This window comes from Hyalella azteca, unplaced genomic scaffold (genome assembly GCF_000764305.2).
Source record: "Hyalella azteca isolate HAZT.00-mixed unplaced genomic scaffold, Hazt_2.0.2 contig2099, whole genome shotgun sequence".
NCBI lineage: Eukaryota > Metazoa > Arthropoda > Malacostraca > Amphipoda > Hyalellidae > Hyalella > Hyalella azteca.
In genome coordinates, this window is record NW_025932386.1 from 68,785 (window position 1) to 96,739 (window position 27,955).

At 36.8% G+C, this 27,955-nt stretch overlaps 1 protein-coding gene across 1 annotated transcript; it reads left to right on the forward strand.

Annotated features, from left to right (window-relative positions):
* The first annotated feature begins 814 nt into the window (after positions 1-814).
* Positions 815-27,679, forward strand: LOC108678164 (arrestin homolog). The gene is made up of 8 exons (XM_018166516.2): positions 815-934; positions 6,223-6,409; positions 15,346-15,450; positions 17,641-17,788; positions 20,015-20,259; positions 21,469-21,741; positions 22,810-22,962; positions 25,311-27,679. Exons 1-8 carry the CDS (start codon positions 921-923, stop codon positions 26,154-26,156), a joined length of 1,971 nt encoding a protein of 656 aa, XP_018022005.1. The 5' UTR covers positions 815-920; the 3' UTR covers positions 26,157-27,679.
* Positions 27,680-27,955: the final 276 nt, after the last annotated feature.

The window sequence follows — 27,955 nt, forward strand, 5'->3', positions numbered from 1 at the left end:
GGGACTCGGGAAAATAAATTAAGCGAAACACGAATATGGAGTTCAGATGAAATCTCCTGCTATGTTTAAATTGTGAATAAATTGTGGAACTTTCATTAGCTAAAGTTGTGAATTAGATATTAGAAGGAGGATGGGCTTTAGGTTTACTACAATCGAGTAGTGAAGAGGTAACGAGGAAAGTCATTTAGATGTTCTGAAACGAAACAGAAATTGAGCAAAAGTTGGCGTAGATTAATCACAACGAACCAAATTAATTATGCAGAAAGACAGCATTACTTCGGCAAAAATATATCTTAGTTATTCAAAAATTATATTAAATTCCAGTAGATGGATCCAAAATTTGATAACTAATTACTCCAAACAAAAATAAAAAAATGTACTATAAGAAATATGTAAAAATATGAAATTTTTAATGAAATTGTTCAAACTTTGCAGAGAAATTTAAAAAAATCGAGCAAATTGGCCGAAGTTATTCAACTTTTTTGATGATGGAATAAATTGAATTTACTCAGATTTAAATTCAAATTAATTAAGATGAAAATGGAATGTATTTCGGATATCATAGACTTATCTTAATCTACAGCCTTTAAGTATGGAAAGCATGCAGATCTTGATATACGGTGTTAATTTTAAAACTTTTAAAACAAACGAATCTTGACATTACATTTTTCCTCCATAAGTTACTACACTCTTCTCCATGCTTTTTATCCATAATTCTGTCTAAGTCAACAGAATAATTAAGCTCCGGTATTATTGATGCCATGTTGCATGAGCAACCATTATCTAATTGATTGCTATTCTTCTTCCGCAGAAATCCGGCGTCAACGCCGACGAAATTCTTCGGTAGCTGAGGTCTCAAGCAGTCACCACGAAAACCAACAGCATTTACGGCAACAAATCTCAATCAGTTCTTCATCAAAATGAACCACGCAAGGTGAGCTATTCTGATACACTTATCTCCTACAGTTACTTGTTTACATTGCAATTTTGGTGAATTTTGTAACATGTTCTGTCCAGCTTGTCAAGATGTGAAAGTTCCACAGACTAAAAAATTTCGTTGATCAGAGTTATTAACTGATTGAATGTCATTTCTATAAAATGTATGTAGCTGACGACAATAGAACGCTGTGCAGGAATAGCGTAAATTATTCCATTGATCTACAAGCCTCCTCAATTTTGCGGATAGCGGCAACATTGGTCGCTATTGTTGACAATCAGAGCGCGACCAGAAGCATGAGTCGAAGTCGTGGAGAATTGGCCAATGCTTGAATTAGAAATAAGTCTTTGTGGCTGTTAGGAGGATTATATTATAATTGTTACCTCTCGAGTGATTCACTTTCCGGTAACTTTTAGAATTCGGAATAGTTATTTTTACTATTTGAGAATTGCTACACGTTTGAATTGAACTTCGTCGAAGGAGAATACTCTCCAGAAAAAATCCTGTTCTTATTTCTTGGAAAAAAAATTTAACACTTCCAGTAAATTTATGGTGAAATTTTGTTCGATTCAAAATAAAAACTCTATGTCATAATTAATGAGCTTTAATCTTCTGTGAGGAGCCAGATTCAACCATTAAATTGAACTGAATAATTTAAACCTAAGCACATAAGAAGCATCAACTTTCTGGAAATGAATAGTACAATCCTAGTAAGCAGAGTATGAATATCTTCGATCAGGATTGGTATGAACCCTCGTCAATAAATAGATTAAGTTTTGATCGTCTATTAACGTGACACAATGGGATTCATAATACACATGATGATCAAAGACGTTCAAACTTGAGGAATTATCAATAAAATTTTGATTGTAACCAATATATACGCAAATCTTACATGTTTCCTGGAGAAAAATCGAATCCGCTCAGTTTTTTTCCTCGAAACTTTCTTGGAACGTCTTCTGTACGTACATTCATCGGAGGTCAACATTGTGAATTCAACGCAAAAGCACTGCCGTATTTTAACGAGCACTTCAAACGGCTGCCGCAAAATGCAAATAATGTTCGCGGAATAAATTTCCCAGTGGACATGTGGACGCAATACGTCATTTCTCTTATCATATTCAGCACTCAAATTTTGTGGGATCGAGTAATTTAATTGACATACCTGCAGGCAATACAGCACTAAAACTACCAAGGATTTTTTATCAGTAAAATCGACGTTTAGGGCAAAAACCTGAAATAATTAATAATTTTTGCACAACCGAATTTGATCATTCAAGTCCCAACTGATACCAGCGTCTGCTTCGGAAAGAAAACTTTCACTGGTAGTTCTGGTTATTCAAGGTTCAACAAAATATTAAAACCCCTTAACATTTGTGCAGCATATATACTAACGTGTTGTGAGAACAATCACTGGCAGGGCAAAATTTCGTGTGTATCATTTTCCTTTGCTTTTAACAATACCTGAAAGGCTTATAATAAATCAATATAAATGGTTGTGCACTCGGACTTCAAAAGGTGCCATATTTGTGGTGGTCACATGGCATGCATACGCTGGCTTAATTAGCTGATCCTACACAAATGTTTAACATTTCATGAGAGATTCCATCAATAGGGATTAGTGGTTTAGTGGACAGGGATTGGTGGATATGCTGACAGTGATTCTGAAGTATTAAGGAAATGCGGGCCGTAGTTTGCTGCGAATTGACATGTTTTTTATCATGTTTGTTGCCGTTGAGCTCCTGTTCTCTTCTGAAGTCTCCCTCTTCAGAGATGCCTTCCAACCCGTTTATCATGTGTAAGAAATGAATTCTGTTGACTTCAAAAATATTGGTTGAATGCGCGTTATTTATACTCTTGTGGGTATGAGTAAGAGCGATGTAGAGAAGAAGCATACAAGGATTTGAAAAACTGTAGATCCTATTTTTGGAACGATTAGAAAATTCACGGCCCCGAAAATCACTACAATTAAAACCCACGGCTCTCAAACAAAAACTTCAAAGTGATTTGAGTGATGTGGAAATCCGTAAAATTGGCTACTCTATGAATGAAAAATCTGATTTTCCGTGGGCGAAAAACCGGTTACCTCATTTCCTGTCCCTGCCCTGTGAACGTCCATTTGTAGACAGCTGAAGTGAAAAAATTATAAACAACAACAATGCGGAATTCTGTAAGTCTAAGGGATCGGCCATTTGTGACAATTTCTTAACATTTATTATTACTGTTTGTGTAAAAAATCTATGAAAAATATAACTCAATACTCACTGCAGTGAGTGACAGAGAGAGCATTTTCTCGTCGACGAAAACGTGAAGTCACGGACGGACAGACAGACGGACATGGCGAGCACAATAGTGCATTTTTTTCATAAATGAGAAAATGCGCTAAAAATCAAAGGTTTGAATTTTTGGGAATGTTATTAGGCCAAAACAATGTATCCTTCCACTATTGTGTCCCGCTCTTCGAGCCTAAATTGTTAGTGTTACGGTCTCCCGAGCTCCTCGCCCGCTATGGAACGTTCTCATTCTCGGTAGCCATGACATCAAACCCTCAATTGTTATTACCTCTTTGTTTTACGTGCATTAACAATATTACAAATATTAAAATTTCAGGACCTGTCTATACAACAGTGATTGTTATTGAATAGTAAAAATATACACTATTAAACTTTCAATTACATTGCTTTCAGTGATACCATGGATGTGCCGATCTATAATTTTGTGTTACTCCCCAAGCAATATTATTAATTTCTGCCACAAGCTCTGGGTTTCTCTCGCGCCTTGATGTTACTTGACGTATTTAGAGAACACATCAATTTTTTTGAGGCCTTGAACATGTGTTGTCTGTTGGCAAACTCTGAAGTTCAGCTGTTGCCCAGCAAGGAAAGCAATGCATTGCGGTCTTTATCGACGTAGGCATCAAGGTGAAAACTGTGCAGAACTTTGGAAAAAACTTTTTTCACAATTTCTCAAACCTTCAATGAAGCGTCAACACTATTTCTAATGACACTGCACCATTAGGTAGCCTCTTCTTTCGTAATTATATTTATTCTGATTCCAATTTTATATTTTTTGGATCTATTAGCTGGACTCCCATTTTGGTTACAACAGGGGATAAAATATCAAAAAGGAATTTATTATGCCTTTATTTATGAGGTATTAGAGTTTAGACTAAGATTTTTGAAACTTTGTCGGAAATTTTTAAATTTACACACGCACGTAGAAAAATCGAAAAGTTTTTTAGGCCAAAAAGGTCAATTTAATAATCCTTTCATCATTACCACTCACGTTGCTACAGAATATTATCTGGAACTGTAAGAGTACAGTAGATTATTCGGCATTATGCAATAAAATCAACTGCGATGACGATCAGACTGCTGCGTGTGGACTTGGTTGATGGACATCTTGGAAATGAGCTTCATCGAAGAACTTTGCGTGATAGCATGGCTGCCGTTTCGGTAACTTGCTGAAACTAACCTCGTTAAATTCACCAACAATGCTGTTATAAGGCCTCATTTATCGGTTTTTGTCATTTGAATTCAGTCTTCTTGGGAGAATGAAGTAACATCGGCCAACAAGTCACTGGCGTTGGACAAATATCAGGAGCAGGATAAAATGGATCCGTTCCAAAAGTTTCGCGACGTGTCTTGTACAGTCAAAATATTGTTATCGGAACCTCAAACCGTTCGTAAGTATATATTTGGACTGTGTGCTAAATAGCCACCTCTGGACTGTTTTTTTTTCTGCCTGACGTCAATTTGACAAGCTTGTCTGATTTCATCACGTGAATTTCCCGTACAGAAGCGGTTAATGGACAGATGTTAACCAGACTCTTCGAGATTCTCATTTCACTTAACTTAGTTTTTAAAATTTGGGGTTTAAAATTTTGTCATTGCTGGTTTAGCTCCATCAATTTAACATGAATTGTAACGCACCATTTTTCTTCTTTTTCTTTCAAAAGTGTCTACAAAGTCTTAATTGTTTAAACTGAGCCAATAAATCAAAGCCTAACTTACATTAGTCAGTAGTCTACCCCCATGTTACAGTTGCCACGGTTGCCACAGTTCGAGCGAGCCTTCGCGCAACACACGGCAACGTACAGCGTCATTTTTTTCATATAAACATTAACATATTTTAACGCTCCAGTATGCATTATCATCTAGGCTGCTTAAGCAATGATGTAGGAATGATAAGTATGAATGGACAATAATGCAAACAATATATAGATTGCGACCAAAGCTGCATCACACGAGCGAGCAGAATCACGTGTCATGTGCAGCTTCCATGGAGATTCCAGCTTCGTCACCCTGAAGCCGTGTTCCGGATATATAGTTCTGGCTCGCGGATGATGGTTAGAAAATTTGTTAAAAATATTCAAATTTTGTGTAATAAAAATGACCGACCTCTTTAAAAATTAAAAGTGATTGAGCTATAAGTCCCGCTGCCAACACAATGGAAAGCTGGATCATGGATGACTCAGTTTACGAGAATAAAATTCTATCAGAGGTTTTCATTCAATTTCGCACGAATTGATTTATATAAAGGCACGGCCGAGTGACAGCTATATAGCTTGTTAACACGTTGAGTGAAGTGATACATATGCGTACCACGAAATGTATTTCTCCAGGACGTAGTGGTACGTACATAATTCAGGTTGCCTAAAATTGGCCAAATCCGAGAATGAAAAATTAAAAAATGCCAAAAAAGGCCGATAACTCAAAATATACTAGTTTATTTGTAGGTTCCACTATAAAAATTCCATTCATTTTATTTTTGCAGTTTTTTAAATTTAATTAGAAAGTACCCCTATCATAAATTTTTTAAATATGATCCTTTGCCTCACGGCCCTGACAACGTAACGCGTTGCTTGTAGACGGATTGGGGTTTTTGACAAGGAATCAATATTTTCCGATTAACTAAATTCTTATTCTACTCAATATGTACCCTGCACTGACTAGGTTTACACTATACATGTATTTGTTTTAGCCTAGAATGCTTTTGGTAATTAAATTATTATAAACGAAAAAATGCAGCTGATAACGAGAACGTTTGCACCTTTCACGAAATTAATTTTATTATTTGATATGACATTTAACAAATCATCCTCACGCATTTGTGATCATCTAATTGTCTGCAGACATTATTTCTCCCACCATTATGTGAACTGGAAGCTGAGCGACGGTCGAGTCATCAAACTTCCTCTAGCGGTCTATCGTTTTCCGATAATTCGTCTTTGGTTTCCACTAAATGTTCTTGCTCGTACAGCAATTTGTTCCTATCCTCTTTAGAGTCTTCAAAAAGACCTCTCCCAACGGCAAGCTCACCGTGTACGTGGAGAAGAGAGAGCTGGCGCAGTCAGAGGGGCAGATGCAGCCTGTGCAAGGGGTTATGTTGGTCGACACGAGCTACGCTAAAGACAGGAAAATCTACGGACAATTCGTGCTCACTTTCAGATACGGCAGAGAAGATGAAGAGGTATGTGAATTATCATATTATACAAATTTCAGAGGGCAAAATTTTTGCGTTGCTGCTATTCTGAGTTCGTGTTCGAGGTGATTGTGTCCCAAACTGTATAATGGATCAAAAAACATAATTGTGCATCCGGTAGTTTCTTCTATAATCCAAGACATAAAGAATTTGTACTGATTATTCGCTTTGTTATCATACAGCTTAGTTATCACTATTTTTATCAATATTACTATTCATTTGCTATTAATTATCTTTTACTATTATTTATTATTTGCCAGCAAATCTCAACACGTTTCTACTGAACGCAGTTTCTTTCATCAATGCTATCGCACATAAGATTCAAAATGAAATTGGCGACAGACAATTTCCGGCAAAATGCAGAACGTTGCCGGAAAAATATTCGACGCGCGAGTTTCCCATAAAACACAATCAGAGCTTTGATGACATGGAGCGTCATTCTGTAAGGTGTCAGAGACACTCGATACCGATGTCGATTCTCTGCAACTCGACGAATATAAAGAAAATAATTTACTTCAAAGAATGACAAAGTTGGTGGAATATATCCAGTCCTTAGATCGTAGTTCCTGAACATCGTTTACTCTATTGAAGATAAAAATTAATTTATTGACACCTTGGTGTACGTTCGCTCGCTTTCATCCTTCGAGAAACAAAGTTCAATCTTTTCAAGTAGACAGCGAAAGCGTCTTCCATGAACTCCATGTAAATAATACGTTTTTCTAGTATAATTTTAATATTATTTATTGGATATCGCATGTCTCATGAGGCACCCCCGTACTAATCCATTTAATTGCACCTGAACATAGCACCTGCTTGTGACAACTAGCCAGTTGAAGAAACGCAATCATCCTTGTATACTTTTACAAATCTTTCAAATGTGACGAGAAACTATACTTACAATAACTGAAAAGGATTTTACACAATGAAAATAAATTGGATACGCTGAATACTCCGGTTCCAGATTTTAGAAATAGTGTAATGATGTTTATGACACGAATAAAAAAATATTAATATTAAAAACATTAAAATACATGTTGAATGTGACTAAAAAATGCGTTATAATTCACGAACATATATTTTTCTTGCATTGAGCACATCCCCAGCAAAATGAAATGCATTGTATATTCATCCTGCCGTCAGGAATACGGTCTCACTTTATTCCAGAAAGCGAATGAATTTTTTATTTGCGAACGTTTCATCCTCCGACGTTCATGAACTTGACTGAAAATCCTAATTGAATTCAGTATTGAACTTCGGACCTGCCGGAAATAATACTCAATTACTGATCCTTGTCACCTGATATAAAAATTGGATCACGATGAAAAGGATTAAATACATTAGGGTATGAATCAATGCAAAAAAGGCATGACGTTGAATTTATCTTACCTTAAGAACATACAGTATCGGACTAAGGACAATTGCTAGATTACCCATTGAAACGAATATTGTTCAAATGTTTCAGAATTGTTCTTTAAATCAGCCTGAAGACACAGCACAGTAAATTTTTGCCTCATTTAAATAGTCCCAATACTCAAATTACATTACAATTGTACAATTATATTACGATGGAGAAATCAGAGCAATAACTCGAAATTGTAAAATATCACAGGTGAATCTTCTTTTTTGTCGGAGAAACTCAATAAAATAATCAATTCATTACAAATTTGAAGGTTAAATATCATCGTCACACGAATAAAAATTTCTTAGGAACGCTTTGCAACGAAATATGCAAGGTTTGCTTCAATAGGAATAAAATTATAAACCTAAGTTTTAGTCGAGCATTCTTCTATAAAATGTTAAGAAATCACCAAAATATGTTGTTTTTTATAATTATCCAATCGTTAGTCCTATGCTGATACGAAATTACAATTGAATCATTTACATGATTTCACTATCTCTATTTTCTCGCCCCCAATTATAAATTTCGAGATTTTCGTAAAATTTAAATTCCGAGATTTCCGTAAAATTTTAATTTCGTGCTCACGTCTTATATAGTCTTTCAGAGTTTCTTTCCGGCTTCTATTGTTATATGCCCTCCCCTTATGGAACTTTGCAGCGATTAAACGTAAATATTTGCGTCGCTTCAATGCCATCTGACAAATATGCTGACTGACTGCGCATGGGAATAAAGAGTTACTTGCTTTTTTGCGATGACGGCAGGGCCTGAAGCCTCAGAAAGTAATTATAAGGGGATGCAAATATACATTAACGAAAGTTTGAAATTCTATGCATCATTGATTTAGTTCGATAATACTCATTTCCTCGATGCTAGCCATTCAAATATAATATTAAAAAATTTGTAACGGCACTGAATAAGTTAGTATTGCATACAGAAAATTTCTAGATTTCGTGTTCCCTAATTTTCCCCGAACTGTGAAAATTAATCTCCTATGTTTGAAATATTTCAACAAATATTTCAACAGGTATAGTAAGCAAACAATAATCAATATCTATATTTTTTGTCTCATTACATCTTATAACAAAAATATTAAAATATTTATCTGAACTTCTCCGCTTTTCATTTAGTCAGCATCGTGACCAAATGGATTTTGAATCGACAAATTTAAACACATTTAACACATCAAGTTTGTGTATAATTGTACATGTTTTAATATGCAATTCACCTGAAGTATTTTGTCACGTATCTCATAAAGCAGTTTCCTAAGAAATTTAGAATTACACGACTTCACTAAATATTGTAGTGGGTACAGTGGCAGCGCACAGTGGCTCTGTGATCAGCATAATCACCAGTTACATTAAAACAATTTATTGCACGAAAATTCCATTAAAACTTGTCTATGTACAAGGAACGTATTATATGTTAACTTTCACGGACGGGCAACGATTGGTCGATAACGATAAACGGCAACGATTGATCCTTCACTTCCCTCGGATAGGTTCCCGAGAGGCGTGACGCTGCCTTCGATCAAGTCCACGTTCAAAACAACTATTTTCCTATTCACAAGCTCTAATCTCGATTAAAAAACGCTCTCTAAACATTGTTAGAATTCTACTCCTTATTAATAATAAATTCAGAACACATATATATTTAGTGGAATAATAATATTTGAACAATAAAATACAATTTAGGCCAGCACCTATACAATCTTCAGGACCTGTAATATACCCAAATAAAATACAATCATAAATTCAAATTTTATTCAAACATAATTTCTTCATATATTATGCAGTAATATTAATCACCTAGCCTCACAAAAGTCTACGGATAAACCGCGAAGTCAGCAAAGTTTGATACCAACTAGGCCATGTTCTGACTTGCCACGCAAAGCAACCTCGAGAATCGCAAAGTTATAAGACTGTGAATACTTCAATGGCAAAGTATACTGCCATGAAAATATCGTTTGGTTTTACAAAAAAGTACAGATTAAATTTATGTTTTACCATATAATGTTTTTGATCAAGAACGCGTCTGCAATAATTTCAACAAAATATTTGTTTGCAATAAATCTTCTGAAACATTATTGATGAACGCATGTCTGGCTATTGATCAGGTTCTGCACTGTTTTCAAGTGGCTTCCAAAGAATTATCAAATAAATTTCAAACGATATCCAACAAGTTTGGCGGCTCAACCTAATTTTGCTGAAGTTTCGAAGATTATGATTCTCATTCTTTGACCTGACGATCGACTTACTATCATTCTACTACCATGAACGACTAATATCATGCTTTGAAGCAACAAGAAGCTGCTTCAAACGTAAAGCAACCGCTGAAAAGTTGAACATATTTTTATCCAGTGAAACGAATTCTTGTTGTTCAAGTTTTACAGAATTGAGATAAAAATTCAAAGCTTATGATCCGCTCGAACAGAAGCTTTCAAATACGAACTTTTTCCCGAGACTTTCGTTTCTTATGAAAACAAACTTATTGTGAAGTGAAATTCTTCCAGATTTTTGGAGTCATTCTAAAGGGAATGGAAAATACATGACCGGCGTAAGATTCTTCGTGTGCTTCTGACAGCTTTACTGATACAGGAGAAAAATTCATAAGAAAAATAAAGGTCATCACTCTGATTTAACATTTTCTCCCATTTTCCTACTACGATGGTATAAAAACAATAGCCTTAATAAGAGGTATGGTCTAGAATATTCTAGAATACATTCGTTGCAATTGATAGATTTTTCTCGACTATATAAGCTTCAGTTTCATCCCTCGTAATATCATCTTTCAATCGACCTGCTTGTATTAAAAGCTCTAAGCTTGAGGGCTTGCCTAGAAACTCACTGTCAAGATTTCCAACATCGTAATAACTGTATTATCGTATTAGCGATGGAAAGCATACAAAATATTTTCGCTACCGTTGGCGGTAAAATTGCAGCAATGTTCCTATTATTTATTTGACATTTTCAAGCAAGTACAGTTAAACTTTGATACAGCAGCAGGGACCACAAAAATACGATCTACAGGTTCTTCTGATGAAAGTAGGTTCTTTTTAGCGCATTTTCTCATTTATGAAAAAAATGCACTATTTAGCTCGCCATATGTCCGTCCGTCCGTCTGTCCGTCTGTCCGTCTGTTTATCTGTCCGTCCGTGACTTCACGTTTTAGTCGACGAGAAAATGCGCTCTCTGTCACTCACTGCAGTGAGTACTGAGTTATATTTTTTTCATTGGACAACAAAAATATAACAGATTTTGTAATGGTTTCCGCAGCAAGGAAGTCTTATTATGAACTTTTTATACATATACATCGTATATCATTAGAGAGCGTTTATACCCACATATAATCCTTGGGTCATCTAAACATGACCGAGGAACATTCAGAAGTTCTATTGGTGCAATATCACATTAAGTTTAGTAATATCTTAAAATAAAGAGCACAATCAACAACTACCCTCCTATGAAACATGGAGCCATATTCACATAATAGGGAAATCAAATCCTCCAATATAATATTGAGAGGGCACACAGTGAATCTCATTAGCGGGAGTAATATAAATCAAACAACCAAGTAAATATTTAATATAATAAAAAAATTATATTTAGCAACGATAAAGCTTTAGCAAACACTGACATTGCTAGGAAAATTAACTCGTCATGCTCGATCCAATTATAGGATAAATAAGATGTTCATTTTGTTAGATGTTTTGTGGTAACAGTTCAACCAACTGCCTTAGCAATCACGCCCGTCGGAGGATGAAACACACAGAAACATTCGAGAAAAACACAGAACATTCAAGAAAAACATTTCTCGAAATTATTTTATTGTAATCATAATATAATCATTCATTTCTGCATTTTACCATTATTAATCTGTATTTAATATTTGTTCCAATTTTAACACGTTTTTCTTAGCTTAGCTTCGCGTTTGTTTGTTTGTTTGTTTATTTGTTTGTTTGTTTGTTTGTTTGTTGTTAACATTGGGAACGAAAATTAGCCCACTTCTGATTGTTCTAGAGATCTGAAATTCGGCATGCAGGCTATTTTACTCGCAATTTTTTCATTTTGTTTTCTTGAAATCATGCTGTTTGCGTGTCATGCTATTACTAAAACATTATTTGCTATTTTGGGTGTCATAAAATGAGCAATTTTTGCAATTTTAATTTTTTTTAGCAATAGCAGTAGGTGAACAAATAGATTTTCGATAGGAATGTGTTTGCGCGCAAATACATTTACGGACGACTTTGCTACTTGCTTGAACTTATCTAATTCTGAAATACATAACTGAGCGCTGCTCGGAATAGACAATGCTTGACATTTGACAATCCCTCATGGAATCATGATACCTGGAATCATAAAAACCGGATAAATGCTGATTGAAGGAAAAATGCCTTTTTTTTAATACATCTTGATCCTTGTAAGGAATTTAAATTGATAATTTTTATTAAATTTGATTTTTATAAATTAAAACGTAATTATTTCAATTAATTCTAACCAAACCTTGTTATGTGCTGCCTCGTGCTCACAGGCAATATCGGGTAATACTACAAGTATTGGTGTTGCACGCTCAAATAATGCCTTCAGAGATTCAGTGCCAGCTGTCAGTGCGCACAAAACTCACACGATTTCGATAATATTTAATTAATTCTGAATAATCTAGATAGATATCTTAACACCGTACGAGTAATTTTGAAAATAAGTAATTTTGTAGAGCATCTAATGAGAGTATTAAATTGTAAAAAATGTATGGCAGTCATAACTCATAATGAAACTGACGTCATCCCCTCTACTGCATGATGCTTGCAGGCAATTCTAAAAGGGGTGGAACTAATCTGATTTGAACGCAACGCATAATTAAAAGGATCAGAGTGCGAGAAGCTCTACTAATCAGAGGCAATTGACTTGCTTCGATCCTTGCAATTACGGAGCTATTATTAAGAGGAGTTCACACCTCGCAAAAATAGCCTAAGCTAAATAAGGAAATATTCACAAACAAATATCACTTTTTTTTATTTATTCAACTTTTCTGACATCAGTGAGTGCATGGTCCAGTTTTCCAAGTGGGCATTAATGCATCAACAAATTTGTGAGAGTTATAAATCAATCCCGGCATACAATGGTGACCGGCAAGAATTAGACTCCTAATATTCAGTTAGAAAGCAGAAGGGAGATTTATTCAGCACAAAACAACAAGATAATTTCTTCTTACCGTTCAAGGGTGCTGAAAAAAATTGTTTGAATTACGTACGATATGTACGGAGATTCACAATTCAAGATGGAATATGTTCAGAGACCATTGAAGGGCTTCATGAACTTAATTGTTAACCGAGCGTTGATTACTTTTCAGGTTCAATGCCGAATTGCTATTGTTTTATGTGTTTGCGGCTGCAAGGAGTTTTCATGGCTTTCAATTCCATTCAGGGAAACATTGTTATAATTTATCATGTTCTTTCAAAGGTGCTTAGCTTGTCTCGGTTCTGTTGCAATGCAAAATTTGCGTTTTTCTAACTAATGGTTGCCACTAAGTATTATCATTAATTGAAATTAATTTAAAGCTGTAGCTAACATTCACAATGTCCAATGTTGTTCATGAATTATATTTATGTAAAAATCACAGTCGCCCGCTGTTAAAATTGACTTTCGTCTTCATCTCTGACCCTTCTTCTCTTCTCGGTAAGCGATGCTGAGGGTTGCATCACTTTCTGCATCATTACACCCTTCAGTCCATGTCTCAGCCGAGGCTCCTTTGTTTTCAGTGCAATCTTAGCGCAACACAATTCTTAACTTCACCAATTTTCTCCCTTATCCTCCCATCTCCTTTTGAGGTTCATCGGCCTTGCCTTCTTAAAGCCTGAGATTATTTCTTAACAATGCAATGTCTCAGGTGGTCTTCGACGCACCTGTCATTAGTGCAATGACTTCACTTCCTTAGTGGTAACAGTTTACTGTGCTGTGTAATTCTCGTAGGTTGTTTATTAATTATAAAAGAGAAATCAGTTGAAGCTACCGTAACTTACTCAGTTGTTCAAGGTGATATTTTGATAAACTTGGAAGATTTCTTTAGAAATAATCTCTAAAAACGCTGCTCTCAGTCTTTAATAATATATTGGGATCTCTGCGTCCATGAAAGCCATAATTTTAAGCTGCCACCAGCACCGCTATGTTTATATCTCAATATCAAATAACGGGATATATCAATGATACCTTCATCAAAGCTATGTTTGAACCTCCATATCAACTAAAGGGATATTGATGACACTACCATTAGTGTCACTAGTGTACGTTAGGCATACAATTCTCTGTTTGCATATGATACAAAAGCTGCCACCGTTTATCCTCGTAATTTCAAACCAGTGCCTGATTGTTCACTCGAGCCTTTTTCTCCCTGTAACATTATGCTTACTCCTCCCTGTCTATACGTAAAATAATGTTATCTCTTCTTTGTCTAAACCTAAAATAAAGTTTTTACATTATTGTCTATGAGAAGGAGTTATTTGTTCTCCTTGTCAACAAGTAAGACAGTGCTTTCTCCTCCCTGTCTAGAGGTAAAACAATGTTTTTTCTTCCTTGTCTGTACGGAAAATACTATTCTACATCATTGTCTATGAGTAGGAATGATTTGTTCTCCTTGTCTATAAGTAAGACAATGCTTTCTCCTCCCTGTCTACAGGTGATGGGTCTGCGTTTCTGTAACGAAGCTTGCCTCTGCGCTGAGCAGCTCTGGCCTAAGGAAAGTGCTCCTAAAGTGGAGAAATTAATTTAAAGCTGTAGCTAACATTCACAATGTCCAATGTTGTCATGAATTATATTTTTGTGAAAATCACAGTCGCCCGCTGTTAAAATTGACTTTCGTCTTCATCATTAACCCTTCTTCTCTTCTCGGTAAGCGATGCTGAGAGTTGCATCACTTTCTGCATCATTACACCCTTCAGTCCATGCCTCAGCCGAGGCTCCTTTGTTTTCAGTGCAATCACAGCGCAACACAATTCTTAACTTCACCAATTTTCTCCCTTATCCTCCCATCTCCTTTAGAGGTTCATCGGCCTTGCCTTCTTAAAGCCTGAGATTATTTCTTAACAATGGAATGTCTCAGGTGGTCTTCGACGAACCTGTCATTAGTGTAGGGTTGACTTCACGACCTTGGTCGTAACAGTTTATTGTGCTCTGCATTCTCGTAGGTTGTTTTTAAATTATGTCAGAGAAATCAATTGGAGTTGCCGTAACTTACTCAGTTGATCAAGATGATATTTTAATAAGCTCGGGAGATTTCTTTAGAAATAATCTCTAAAATCAATAATTATCAGTCAATATTAATATTGGGATCTCTGCATCCCAATTCTCTCTTTGTTCACTCGAGCTTTATTTCTCCCCGTAACATTATGCTTTCTTCTCCTTGTCTAGACGTACAATAATATCTCTTCCTTGTCTAAACCTAAAATAAAGTTTTTACATTGTTGTCTATGAGTAGGAATGATTTGTTCTCCTTGTCTACAAGTAACACAAAGCTTTCTCCTCCCTGTCTACAGGTGATGGGTCTGCGCTTCTGTAACGAAGCTTGCCTCTGCGCTGAGCAGCTCTGGCCTAAGGAAAGTGCTCCTAAAGTGGCCCCGGACAAGCTCACTCCGCTTCAGGTAATTATTCATAAATGCTTCTGCTATCTCACTAAGCCCCGCTAAAAGGAATTCTCCCCAGCCTCCAAAAATCTTGCAATAGTTTCCACTTATTCCCCCAAAGTAAAAGAATGTGCCCCAAATTCTGGGGATGAAAGGAATTCCTGCCCTAATGGTGCGCCAGGACGTGACAACATCGCGATCTCCTGAGATTTTCGTCTGGCTTAGTTAGAGAGCATCTTTGTTGAATAAATGAGATTCAAAATTCTTAGTTATTACTCTTCTTCGTTTCTAAGCAAATCCAGTAAATTTATAAGTAAGCTTTTAACGTTTAAAGGTACTCTTGAATCAAAGAATACTATACAAAATATTTTTTACAAAGAATACTACTATGGAAAGATCGGGTTCCAAAGGCCGGATCCCTTGTGAATCAAGTCACGAAAAGTTCAAGAATCGGCAACAGGCCATGGGCCTATTTCTTCAACGCCGACACTTCTATTCTATTCTATTCTAATACATTCTTCGCAGTTTTATGAAGATTAGACTAATTTACATTGACATTAAATATTCGACAAAATTCAAACATTATTATTTTTACCACACGAATATTCGTTCAAATTTCCTTTGCTTTTATTACAGCTTTATGAAAATTTTCCACTGTTCCTGGTTTAAAAAATAAAGAGCAAACATCATGTCAGAAACATAATCGAAATAAACGGCTTTTTCATGCGTTATGCGAATACTTCCACATACATACATTCCAAATTTATTTTTACATAGAAACAAAAATTTCAAGTATTTTACGACACGGCGAAAAATTCCAACTATTATTTAAATAATCTATTCAGTTTTCGGAAACAACGGCATTAAGCTCACCGCATAGCTCGAACATAACTTTAAGAAGCCTTCTTCCTTGCTTTGTGCATTCCTTCACAAATGTTGTTCTCTTGAATCTCCCTTATTGAAACTATCGCACGTGACATCGCCATATGTTACAAAGCCTGTCTCCTGAATTGCTCCTTTCTCTGAAGAGACACCTTCGTTTTGGCTTATAAAATTGCAGCTGGATGTTTCAACTCAAGAATTTTTGTCCATGCAATATGAAAATCGCAAAACTTCTCGAAAATGTTTTTTTAACTCTTCCATAAGAAGTTTCATAGAAAAATATTTTGCGTGTGTAATACACAAGAGTGTTCAACTCAGTTTTCCGAATTAAATTTGTATTGCCTTTAGCGGGAATTTCATTCGCGCGCTGTCGCATTCGATGGATGTAAGCGCGCCCGTCCGTTGATGCGGATGTGTCAAGGGACAATTAATGTCCGCAAAAAATTGTAGCCGGCATGCAATTCAACCAAAATAAATTTGTATTTGTATTGTATTTTGTAAGTTCCAAAATAAATTTGTATGATTACTTTTAATCAATTTATCTTTCAAATTGCAGTATTATTTTTCACTCTCATTTTATTTCCGTTTTAATTTCTTCTTCTTTTCCTAATACTCGCTTTATTCCTTCCCTTTCAATCCTTCATACTTCTCTACTTTGTCTTCATACTTTGCTCAGAATTTCAGTTAATTAGCTCGGTAATCAAGTTATCATATTATTTATTCATACAACATTTTTACGGAACTCATAACGATTTCTTAATTTGACTCAGGATTAAAAGAATTAGGATCTACTTGAACACTAATCATTTCACAAATGACAAATGGAAACTTCATTAATTATATGTTCAGCAAAGAATGCTATGTCTTATTTATTAAAATCTAGTCCCAAGTTTCGTTCATATTTCTCGGTCTCAAGAATGCTTAGGAGTGATGAGATACCCCATTTTCATTATCGATTTACCTCAATTTACTCTTATGAAACATCAGATTAAAAAATGACCGAGGCCTGGCCTATTTAATTCAGTATTCCTCTGAACGAAGCATCAAGAGAACGCATGTACTACAAAAACTCAAATGAAATACCCACAAATTATTTTGTAAATCCACGGAAGCACGTCTAAAAATTTCGTTACTTTTTTTCTCGCCACGCTTCCAAAAGAAAATTAAATCTTCGCTCCCGACGGTCGAGGTATCATTTTCTTCCACGAATATTGTGAATGAAAAATTATAAATTTATTTACATGGTAATTTCTTCCACGAATATTGTGAATGAAACATTATAAATTTATTTACATGGTACCAATTATGAATGTGTGTTGGCGCCAGGACACGCTGGTGCGACGGCTGGGGGCGGGCGCCGTGCCCTTCTGCTTCTCGCTGAGCACTCACGCGCCGCCCTCCGTCACGCTGCTGCCCGCACGCAACTACAACGGCGCGCCCATCGGCACCACTTATGACCTCAGGATATTTGTGGGTACGTATTAGGAGCCTAAAAATATATGTCGCTTGGTATTAGCAGCCTTTCGGCGCGCCCATCGGCACCACTTATGACCTCAGGATATTTGTAGGTACGTATTAGGAGCCTTAGAATATATGTCGCTCGGTATTAGCAGCCTTGTAGGATGTTTTTTGGTGGTATTAGTAGCGGCAAAATAATTATCGGTGCGTATTAAGTGCCTCAGGATATTTGTCGGTACGTATTAGGAGCCTTAAAATATATGTCGCTTGGTATTAGGAGCCATATAGGATGTTGTTTGTTTGGTATTGGGAGCGGCAAGATAATAATCGGTGCGCATTAAGTGCCTCAGGTTATTTCTATTTGGGGCTTCAGGATATTGTCTGCTAGTATTAGAAGCATTGAAATATGTAGCTAATCTTCGCATACTAGAGTCAGGTAAATATTTCTCAGTGCGTATTAGTAGACTCAATATATAAGTCTGCCGTATTGGGAGCTGCAGTATATTTGTTAGTGCGTATTATTAGGTTAATCGTATTAATCTATCCATATTTTTAGCCTCATAGTATTGTTCAGTAGATTTTGAAAGCCTAAGAATATTTTTCTGAGCTCATCAGGAGACCAAAGTATTTTGTCGATGCATTGTGGTGACTTCAGAATATTTGCTAGAGGGCATTAATGTCCTTATTGATGTATATTAATTGCATCAAAATATTAAATCCTGGTTTTAATGGCGTCTTAATATCTCTTTGTTTCGTATTTATAGAGTAAGAACTTTTTGTGTAATTACTATTTAAGAGAATGATTTGGTCCGCCCACGCGGCCGCTGAAAATTTTTGAGTATTTAATCCCGATCTACAGACATAGGTCGATGCATATGATCTAGATTTCAAAACAATTAATCCAGAATATTTCGCGGTTCTTGAAGAATATTGCGGAACAATGTTTGGGTCGCAAATTTTCCTTCGTTTCCGGACATTATTTTGAGCTCATAACATCTATTTCGGAATATTCTAGATGCCTAACTAAGAGCGCCGGCATAGAAAAAAGCTCGCAATTCCCTTGATCCGCAATACACTGCAATTAAAAAGAGGACTTTTACCCTGTAAAATGTTCGTGTTTTAGAGTCGTATAAGAAGAATGTACTGGATTTCAATGAAAAAATATATATCAGAATCATTGCTAAGGCAACAATGGATATTGATAGCGTCCGTTTTTCTTGATTACTCGTGTGACACAAAATGCATTTTTACATAAGAGACACTCATATAGGCACTAATGCGATGTGACCGCGTCTAATGCTAATCAGCACTAATGAGATATTTTCTCCCCACAATGGTATTCAGGTTACCATGTTCTACCCTCATTACCATTAAGTTGACCGCATATCACCCCCACTAGCCTTAAAGTAACACCGTCTCACCCTTACCAGCTATAAGGTGATCGCGTCTGATCTCAGTTAGATTCTGTCCTGCGTTAATGTGCACTAAATGAAACGTTGCTTCTCCTCACAGTTTGTTTAACAGCTTCTTATATGCCGTACAACAGATATTATATAACTGTCCCTCACCCAAACCTCAGGAAGAAAATTCTCTCACAGTCACCCGTCCCATACATACCCCACTGTTGACAGTCTCACCCGTACACCCGTTCTTCACCCCACTTTAGTTAACCGATTCCAGCCCACGTGCCTGACACTACCTTCAACCCCATGTTACAGCATCTCCCCTTAACCCCGTGACTCCACCCCTGACTACACCCGTGACAACACCTGTGACACCACTCGTGAAACCACCCGTGACTACACCCGTAACACCACCCGTGACACCACAAGTGACACCACAAGTGACACCTCAAGTGACACCACCCGTGACACCACCCGTGACACCACCCGTGACACCACCCGTGACACCACCCGTGACACCACCCTCACCCCAGGCAACAGTGCCTCTTCTATCGAGCGTAAGTGACACCATCTCCGCGTAAGTCCTTTCATCGCCCCGTGACTCCCCCACCCGCATGTGACTTAATCTCCCCGTAACCCCGTGACCCGCAGGTGACAGGATCTTCCCATAACCCCGTGACCTTGTGAACCCGTGACCCGCAGGTGACAGGATCTCCTCATAACCCCGTGACCCCATGACCCCGTGATCCGCAGGTGACAGGATCTCCTCATAACCCCGTGATCCAGTGACCCCGTGACCCGCAGGTGACAGGATCTCTCCATAACCCCGTGACCCGCAGGTGAGAGCGTGGAGCAGCGGCCGCACAAGCGGTCGTCGGTGCGGATGGGTATGAAGCTGTACCAGGTGAGCGGGCCGGTGTCAGGACCGCTGCCCAGCGCGACGTCCAGCAAGCAGTTCCTGCTGACAGAGGGCCATGTCTCCGTAGAGGCGTCCCTGGACAAGCAGGTCTACGAGAGGGACGAAGAAATCCTCGTCAATATCAGCGTCACCAACAACTCCTCCAAAACTGTCAAGAAAATCAAGGTAAATGACTGATATTTACGTTATTTTAGCAAAATGTAACGAAAACTACATCAATATGAACCGTATATAAGGAAAGCAATTAATATGTTCTAATTATTGGAACTTCAATATCCTAATAGATATGTATGAGCATGTTATATACAACTAGCATTCAATGTTGAAAAAAGGCGAGAAATCACATAATAATATTTGAATCCATTCAATATTCTTTAATAGATTTATAGCGTTTTAACACTTATTTCTACCACAAAAATTCTCTACTTATTTTCTATCACTTCATGAAAATTTATTATAATTTTCATTTATCATTTAAATAATTTGATATTCTTACCCCAATTTTTTTCTCCGATGTTTCTGATTCATAATAATTTTCATTCGAGCTGATCATAAGATTCATTTTGCGTCACATACTATTAGAAGATACAACTTTTTACTTTTTACCAGGATAGCAATAAATTCAAATGAAATCCAGAGCCAAAAACACAATATGCATTCATACACATTTTTCAATATTATCACTGAAGCGCTTTTCTAATTTCGTGGCCACATCAGTAAAGTGAACGTTTGTGAGCGGTCCAAGAACATTATGCGTGTAATGGCCGTGCTCATGCTTGTCGCAAAGATCAGGAGGATCGGGAGGCTGTTAAGGTGGATTTATGCACAAAAAGGAGCTAAAGAACAGCTCATGAACAAACAACTTTACTTTCACCGACAGTAAAGCGTGTTTTTGGAGGAATCAATTTATTTTACATATACACTTATTAAACTATAATTATTGCGATGCACCGAAGAATATTCTTCACGTTAAACACAAATAATACATTATGTCTCGGCGGAGCCTAAAGAATTAAAATACGCTAATTAAGCGTTGAAGGGGAGAGCTTGTGAGAGACAAACTTTCCCTACGTTTCATTTAATCTCGTTCTCGATATTATATTGTAGCATCACTCTTTGCTTTCGAGCAATAATGCACAATACATAGAAATTCATCGCGATCGTATTTTACTTCAGTCGTAGATTGTAAGACATATTCCTGCGCGCAGATTTCCTTCAGTTAGCAAGTATTTACTCGGAAATCGCAGAAAATTTTGTCAAATCTCAGCAGATGTTGAACAAACGTTCATTTCATTTTACTGTTTAGCTAAAACTTTCAGAAATTTATACTTATAATGGCGACCAAGTTGAAGACGTACATTTTATATGTTTTAGGTTTTCATCGTCCAGTTCGTAGATGTAGCCATGTTCAGCAACGGGAAGTTCAAGAACATGGTGGCCAGCTTACACTCGACAGACGGCTGCCCTATCTCACCTGGTGGCTCGCTCTCCAGGACCTATTCTCTGTGTCCGCAGAAAGGAACCGTCAAGAACTGGATAGCCCTCGAAGAGTTCTACGAACAGGAGAGTTTTCTCGCCTCCACTGTTCAGAAGTTGGACAATGGAGAGAGAAATGTCTTTGCTATTTACGTCAGCTATTACGTTAAGGTAAGTTGCGCGTCATGCGTACTGTATAGTGGCTATTGGAAGACACAAGAAAGAGCCAGTTCCACTATCAACGACAGCTACTACTTCTAGGTAAGACCGTTCGTCACGTTCGATTGTTTGTGGAGGACACAAAAAAGAAGATCTTCACTATTCACGTTCACTACAACGACATAGTTAGTCATCTCATCTCACGCCATGTTTTTGAGAGGCACTTGATCGAGAGAGTTGTCTGCACTGTTTATGTCAGCCACTACGTCACGGTATAACAACTCGTCGTACGTCATGTTAGTTGATAACAAAAGAAAGAGGTAGCTTTGCTATTTAACGTCAGCTTCTACGTCAAGTTAAGATCACAGTGCAGTAATCCTGACTTCTGACATACGATAAAGTGAACAAATTTCCATCATTTAAATCACACTCGAGGTCAAGCACGCACGTCTTATTGTTGAAGGTAATGATCGAAAGAAAATCTCCGTTAATATTATTGTCATCCATCACATACATAAGAGCGTGGGCACCTGCTTCTAACATCGCAGTTTCTCTGATCCAACTGGAAGAGAAGCTAAAGTTTCTGTTGGAAGAAACATATTTTTCCTTAACTATTTCTTCTTTAAGCAGAAACGGTCCATTAGATTTGGTTGCAATTCCGTGAACTCACTTCTTGAGCTCACGTAAACAATTATGCACTGTTGAGATTTAGTCCAAACTTTTGGAAATCTATTTGAGTTATTTAACGGTCATAGATCTTACGGTCATGCACTAAGCAATTTTTATATGGATTTAGCATAGTCATTTTTCTCGTAGTGTAAGCCGTATTTTTTATTCTCTAGTTAAATTAGTTTGAGCTCAGCCAATTAGTCATTCCATAAATACGGATGACTGCGAAGACTTTAAAATTTGCACGACATTTTCGAACTTTTCACCCAATGTCACTTATTCCCTGTGAAGCGAAGTGATAATTTAGATTGCCCCAGATTTTAACTTTCATTCAAAATTTCGAATTTTTTAAAGACTTTTCAGGGAGCCCATACCGTTTTATTCTCACAGCCTCCTTCTCTCCTCCCGCAGGTAAAGGTTTTAACGAACTCCTTAAGTGCGCTGGGGGGCGAGGTGACCGTAAAGGTTCCTTTTAAACTCATGAGACGCACGGCGCCTCTTGACGACCTCTGCCTCAACAACCCTCCTGCCTCGGGAGGCGGTGAGACTGCGCGAGCACTCCAGGTGAATTATTATGATTTCCATAAACTATCGGGAAATTATTTCCGAAACTAATTCAGTAAGTTACTGAATGCGCATGAAAGTTTCTCCCGTGTAGAACAAAGAATAGTGCGATCTCTAAATATGATAACAATTATGCCTTGTGAAGAGGCGTTTCACTTTGTGAATGTTTTGCATGGAATAGAAGCATGTTTATTGTTAACCGTTATTCTAACCTTAATTGTTATTATGCCTATAAAGATTTTTCAGCTTAGATTAAGGCTTTTCACATTATTTTATTATTACATTATTAATGGAATCATGTTTCATTTTTCTTATAGCTGCTAACTACATTTTTGTCATCAGCTTTTTTTTAAATCAACAGGCGTCCTAATGTTGACAGTGACACTTTATACACATCAACCGGAACTTCAAAATACTAATGTTACTATTCAACAACAATCAACTGAAGTTATAATACTGACGTTAATACTCTATTAAAATCAAACGGAGATTCATTAAGACAACAATTGGTTTTTATTATGAATAATTATTATTAAATTGAAGTAGTTAATGACTAACTCGGCACCATCATTTGCTGAAAACTATTGAGCATGGATGCATGCATACTTCGTGAGTACGCATTCCTTTTCACGCGGAAGTACGCATCCCTCATCTCTCTTTAGTACGCATTCCTCGTCCCTCGTAAACACGCATTCCTCATCCCACGTAGGCACGCATTCCTCGCCCCCCGTGAGTACGCATTCCTCACAATACCTTGTGTCCCATCTGAGAGCATTATTATCTATTACACTCAAAAAATGAGAGTATAAGGATGACCCAGTCATGAGTGAGCCCAACGCTTCACAACAATTCAGGATTCTTAATGAGTAACTCTGCTGTCATGACTCACTTTTGTGTCATGGTTTTCTTCGCTATAACTTCGTATGAGTCACACTTAACTCATTCGATGATACGTTGTATTGCAATGTACAGTAAGTCATGTAAAGGAAATTGTTCTTTATCGGCTATGATTTGAGTCATCCTTACTCATTCATTATTATAACCGTAATTTCTGCTGGTAATATGCAAGCATTCATTCTTGGTTTCTGAACGTAATTTAGGCTGGTAATTCATCCCTGGCATTCATCCCTGGGTTCTTGCACAATATTTCTGAGAAAAACTTTCACAAAATTTCGAAGAGGCCGGGCATGAAATTTCCCGCGCGTGTTAGAAGTTGAGCGTGCAGAGTGCCTTCTACCTGCGCTCGATTATATCGGTGCCGCAAAGATTTATCAGTAAATACAAGCTGCTATTTCCGCACTTGCAATCACATAGCAATGTCGATCTTTGTCAATATATAATTATGTTTATATATATAATAAAATATATATATATAATTAAATGCTTCTTAGTGGCAGAGAAGATAGAAAAATAATAAATCGTTAATAAATGCCAGTTCTGCTAACTTTAACTCCGTTATCAATTATCATTTATACATTAGAAATTAGATTGCCTATGTTATAATATCCCACTAGTTATTCTGCTTTTAACGACCTACATAACTTTCATTTCTTAATTATGCCACTCCTCCATTCAGCACGTAATAATTAACTATACTAAATCTGTTAACACAGTCGTCATACAAAGACCTGTAAAAGAGCGTGGCTTGAAACAGCAAAAAATCAGTTACATATTTGCCATGAAGCGTCGGTTGCTATCCTGCTGCGCATTGTACTAGAAAGCAAGTGAATATACTTGCAATATTTTATAAATGGCTGCTCGCGTGCTCAAAGTTGCTTCGCATTGTAGCGGCTTTAATGTTTCGTCCTGCTGCAGAAACGTCGATAATAATAATCATGCTAATTGTAAATTGTGGTCCCAAAATAGACTATTAACTAAACAAAATATGTTGATCAAAAGTCAACAGAGGTCGAAATTAATTTCTTGATAGATGGGTAATAGATGGATAAGTTTATTTTAAAATAATTTAATAATATTGAATGTAAATAAGTCTCTAAACGTTTATGCATGGGTACATTTTGGCACTCTGCTACTAAGCCGAGTTTAATGAACGGCAAATATTATTGTTATTTGAATATGATACTGATAGTAATTAATCAAGAATTATGAAGCTTTCGTCGTTTAAGGTAAATCGTAATTGTTCGTAACTCGCTTACAGCATTTATTAAATATTTTTAAATAGCTGAGACAAGCAAAATTCCAATATTCCGAAATTGTTATGATACCATTGCACTTGTCGTAATTCGTTGCAGAAATGTTTATTCACTTGTAATATTGACAATTCTGCATTCATATAAAAACTACTAAAGGAATTTATATTTAAGCCATCTATTTAATTTCCTCAACAGGCCATCGGGCCAGCCATCAATGGACATTCATCGATGCCTCACTCCAAGTCACTGGGTGACCTGACGACCTCTTCCTTACCTCTTGATTCCCAAAAACATTCCCTTGCTGGTCCTAGTGCAACCTTGTCCCTCGGTAAAGACCAAATGACATCTCCCAGTGCCGCAACTTCATCAAGCAACACCAATGGTAGCAACACAGTAACCGCAATTGTTCAGTGTCATGTCCCCGCTGGTAGTCGACATCAAGGATCTTCCCAAGCCAGAGCCACCAGCGTAGACCTGCCTTACCACTGCTCCTCTTCCGACATGGGCCGCTTCAAAACAGGACTTAAGATATTTGCCGGCGGTATGTGTCGAGGCTTCTCTAATTCTTCCAAATCGGCACGCAACGACCACAAAAATGAGCACGGAGGCTCGAGCACATCGAGCTCTGACGACATACGACCTGCTGATGACAACGACAAGGAAGACAAAGCGCAGAAAGAACCTGCAATAATACGCAAAGACAGTGCCAACGAGTTCTTCTTGTCAACTACGCAACACGATTCAGATGACAAACGAGGTTTTAAAAGCTGCCATCGAACTTCGCAATGTTCCACAACTTCTCAGTGTTCTCATAACACTTCTCAAAGTACGATGGCAACCTCTCCTGCTGAGGAATTTTCTGACTGTCCAAAAGAAGCCGAAGATAGAAGCACCAAAGCTAAATCTCATAAGCCAACTAGTGTTCCATCTACTCCGATGCTGCGACCAGCGTCTGGAACTTATCAATCAGCAGCCAAACATTCTGCTTTAAAAGGACGAAGAAATAGCAATCCGGCAGCTGGATCTACTAAAGACAGCTGAATAGAAGAGCGACGAATAGAGGTCTCGCCAAAAACTATTTCGAAGTTACCTAATGATTTAAATTAACTTCGTACTCGTGTATTTCTTACGTTTAACTCCATTACAGTTTATTATTTTATCAATATTTAGTGCTCCGCTGATGCTCAGTAATTCATGTTTGTTATTCAAAAAAATTCCAAATTCAAGTTTGTTATTATTCAAGTATTCAAAATTCAGTTAGTTATTCATGTAACTTCAGTAATATACGTCAAAAAGATGCCTGGAGCTCTCAGACCCACGCAAACAAATATTGTGTTTGATTTTCTTTCGTCCAAATTAGCGCAGTAATGAAGTTTGCCGGTATTCAAATTTGCATGGGATTCTATTTATAGTCGATATGGATTCTTTCATCGTCAGTCCCGCATGCGTTATTACTATTGATATTTTTCGAGTCACTGCTTGATTTTACTTCCAGCGAACTGTTCTATATACCAGTATTCTAAATGCAGTGCAAATTGAACGTCTGTCATTACTTCGATTTCCCCTGAGTAATTTATCCATTAAAAACAATTGTCTTCAATTGCCTGAAGAAACTCCTTGATCTCAATTACTGGCTTACAAAAATTTAGAAATGAATTATTACGGGCTGTTTAGTGTTTACGTTGCTTCTCAACTTCAAATGGCAAGCAAATTGTTATTATTAAATGCTTAAATAAATGTTATTATTAAATGCTACACTGTAGAATTAAATGCTTTGTGTCTACAGTGTAGTTCCCGTTAAGAACCCTCTCAATTGTCGAAGGTGTTGATGTGATAGAAGATATTTCAGTTGAATGTGTAGGATCTAAATTATTAATGTTCATGGTTAGGGTTCGAAGCTTTAGGATATTAAAAGCAACATATCAAATGTTGAATGTTCGTGCTGCAAGATTCTTGGTTTTTTAACTATGATCCGTGATAGTTTACAACCGCAATTCAATAATGATAATCTTAATCTCGGAATAAAAATTTCATGTCCTTATGTAATCGGGTGAAAAAAATTCCGAGTTGTAGATTTATTCTGAATGAGAGCAATAATCTTAGGTCATTGTGCTCGTGAGATTGGCACTTATTCGAGTATTAATTCTTCTTAAACCGCCAACTACAAATCAAGAAAAATTTGCGAAGAAAAATAAAAACTTAGGGTTGATTTAGGCTACGCCTCACATTATGCTGTAGCGTGCTACAACCAGTAATCGGCTGCAAAAATTAAGGGTTAAAGTGATAACATAAAGGATGCTGAGATACTGCGTTCCGGAACTCGAAAATTAAAAAAAAATGTCAATCTTACTTTCATCTCTTTGATTTGAGATTAAGTTCTCAATAACAATTAATCAGCATTGAATTAATTTTGATGTTTATTCCATCACAACACAGGCTATCTTCGAAAATTATTTGAATAAAATACAATTATTACTTAAGTTTCATACACTATTCAATATCATCATAGTAGCTTATTTTGTTAACATTTTATAATCTCTCAACTTTCATTTTTTTTAAGTTTTCACTCGTATAATCTCTCTGTAATATAATAAGAAATGTTCTCGAACTCGACGTCTCCAGGGAAACCAATCCAGTCTGGCAATAATTACTCGGGATCTTGGCCGACAAACCAGGTTGTTTATTTGCCCTTTAGATTAAAGTTGTTGTTGCCTAAGCTTTTGATGATGAAGCCAAACAATTTCCACAAAACTATAAAACGAAAATAATTTTTCTATACCGCAGGGCTCCAAGACTGACAATTATTGTTTGCCTATTATTAATCTGTATTATACAGGCAG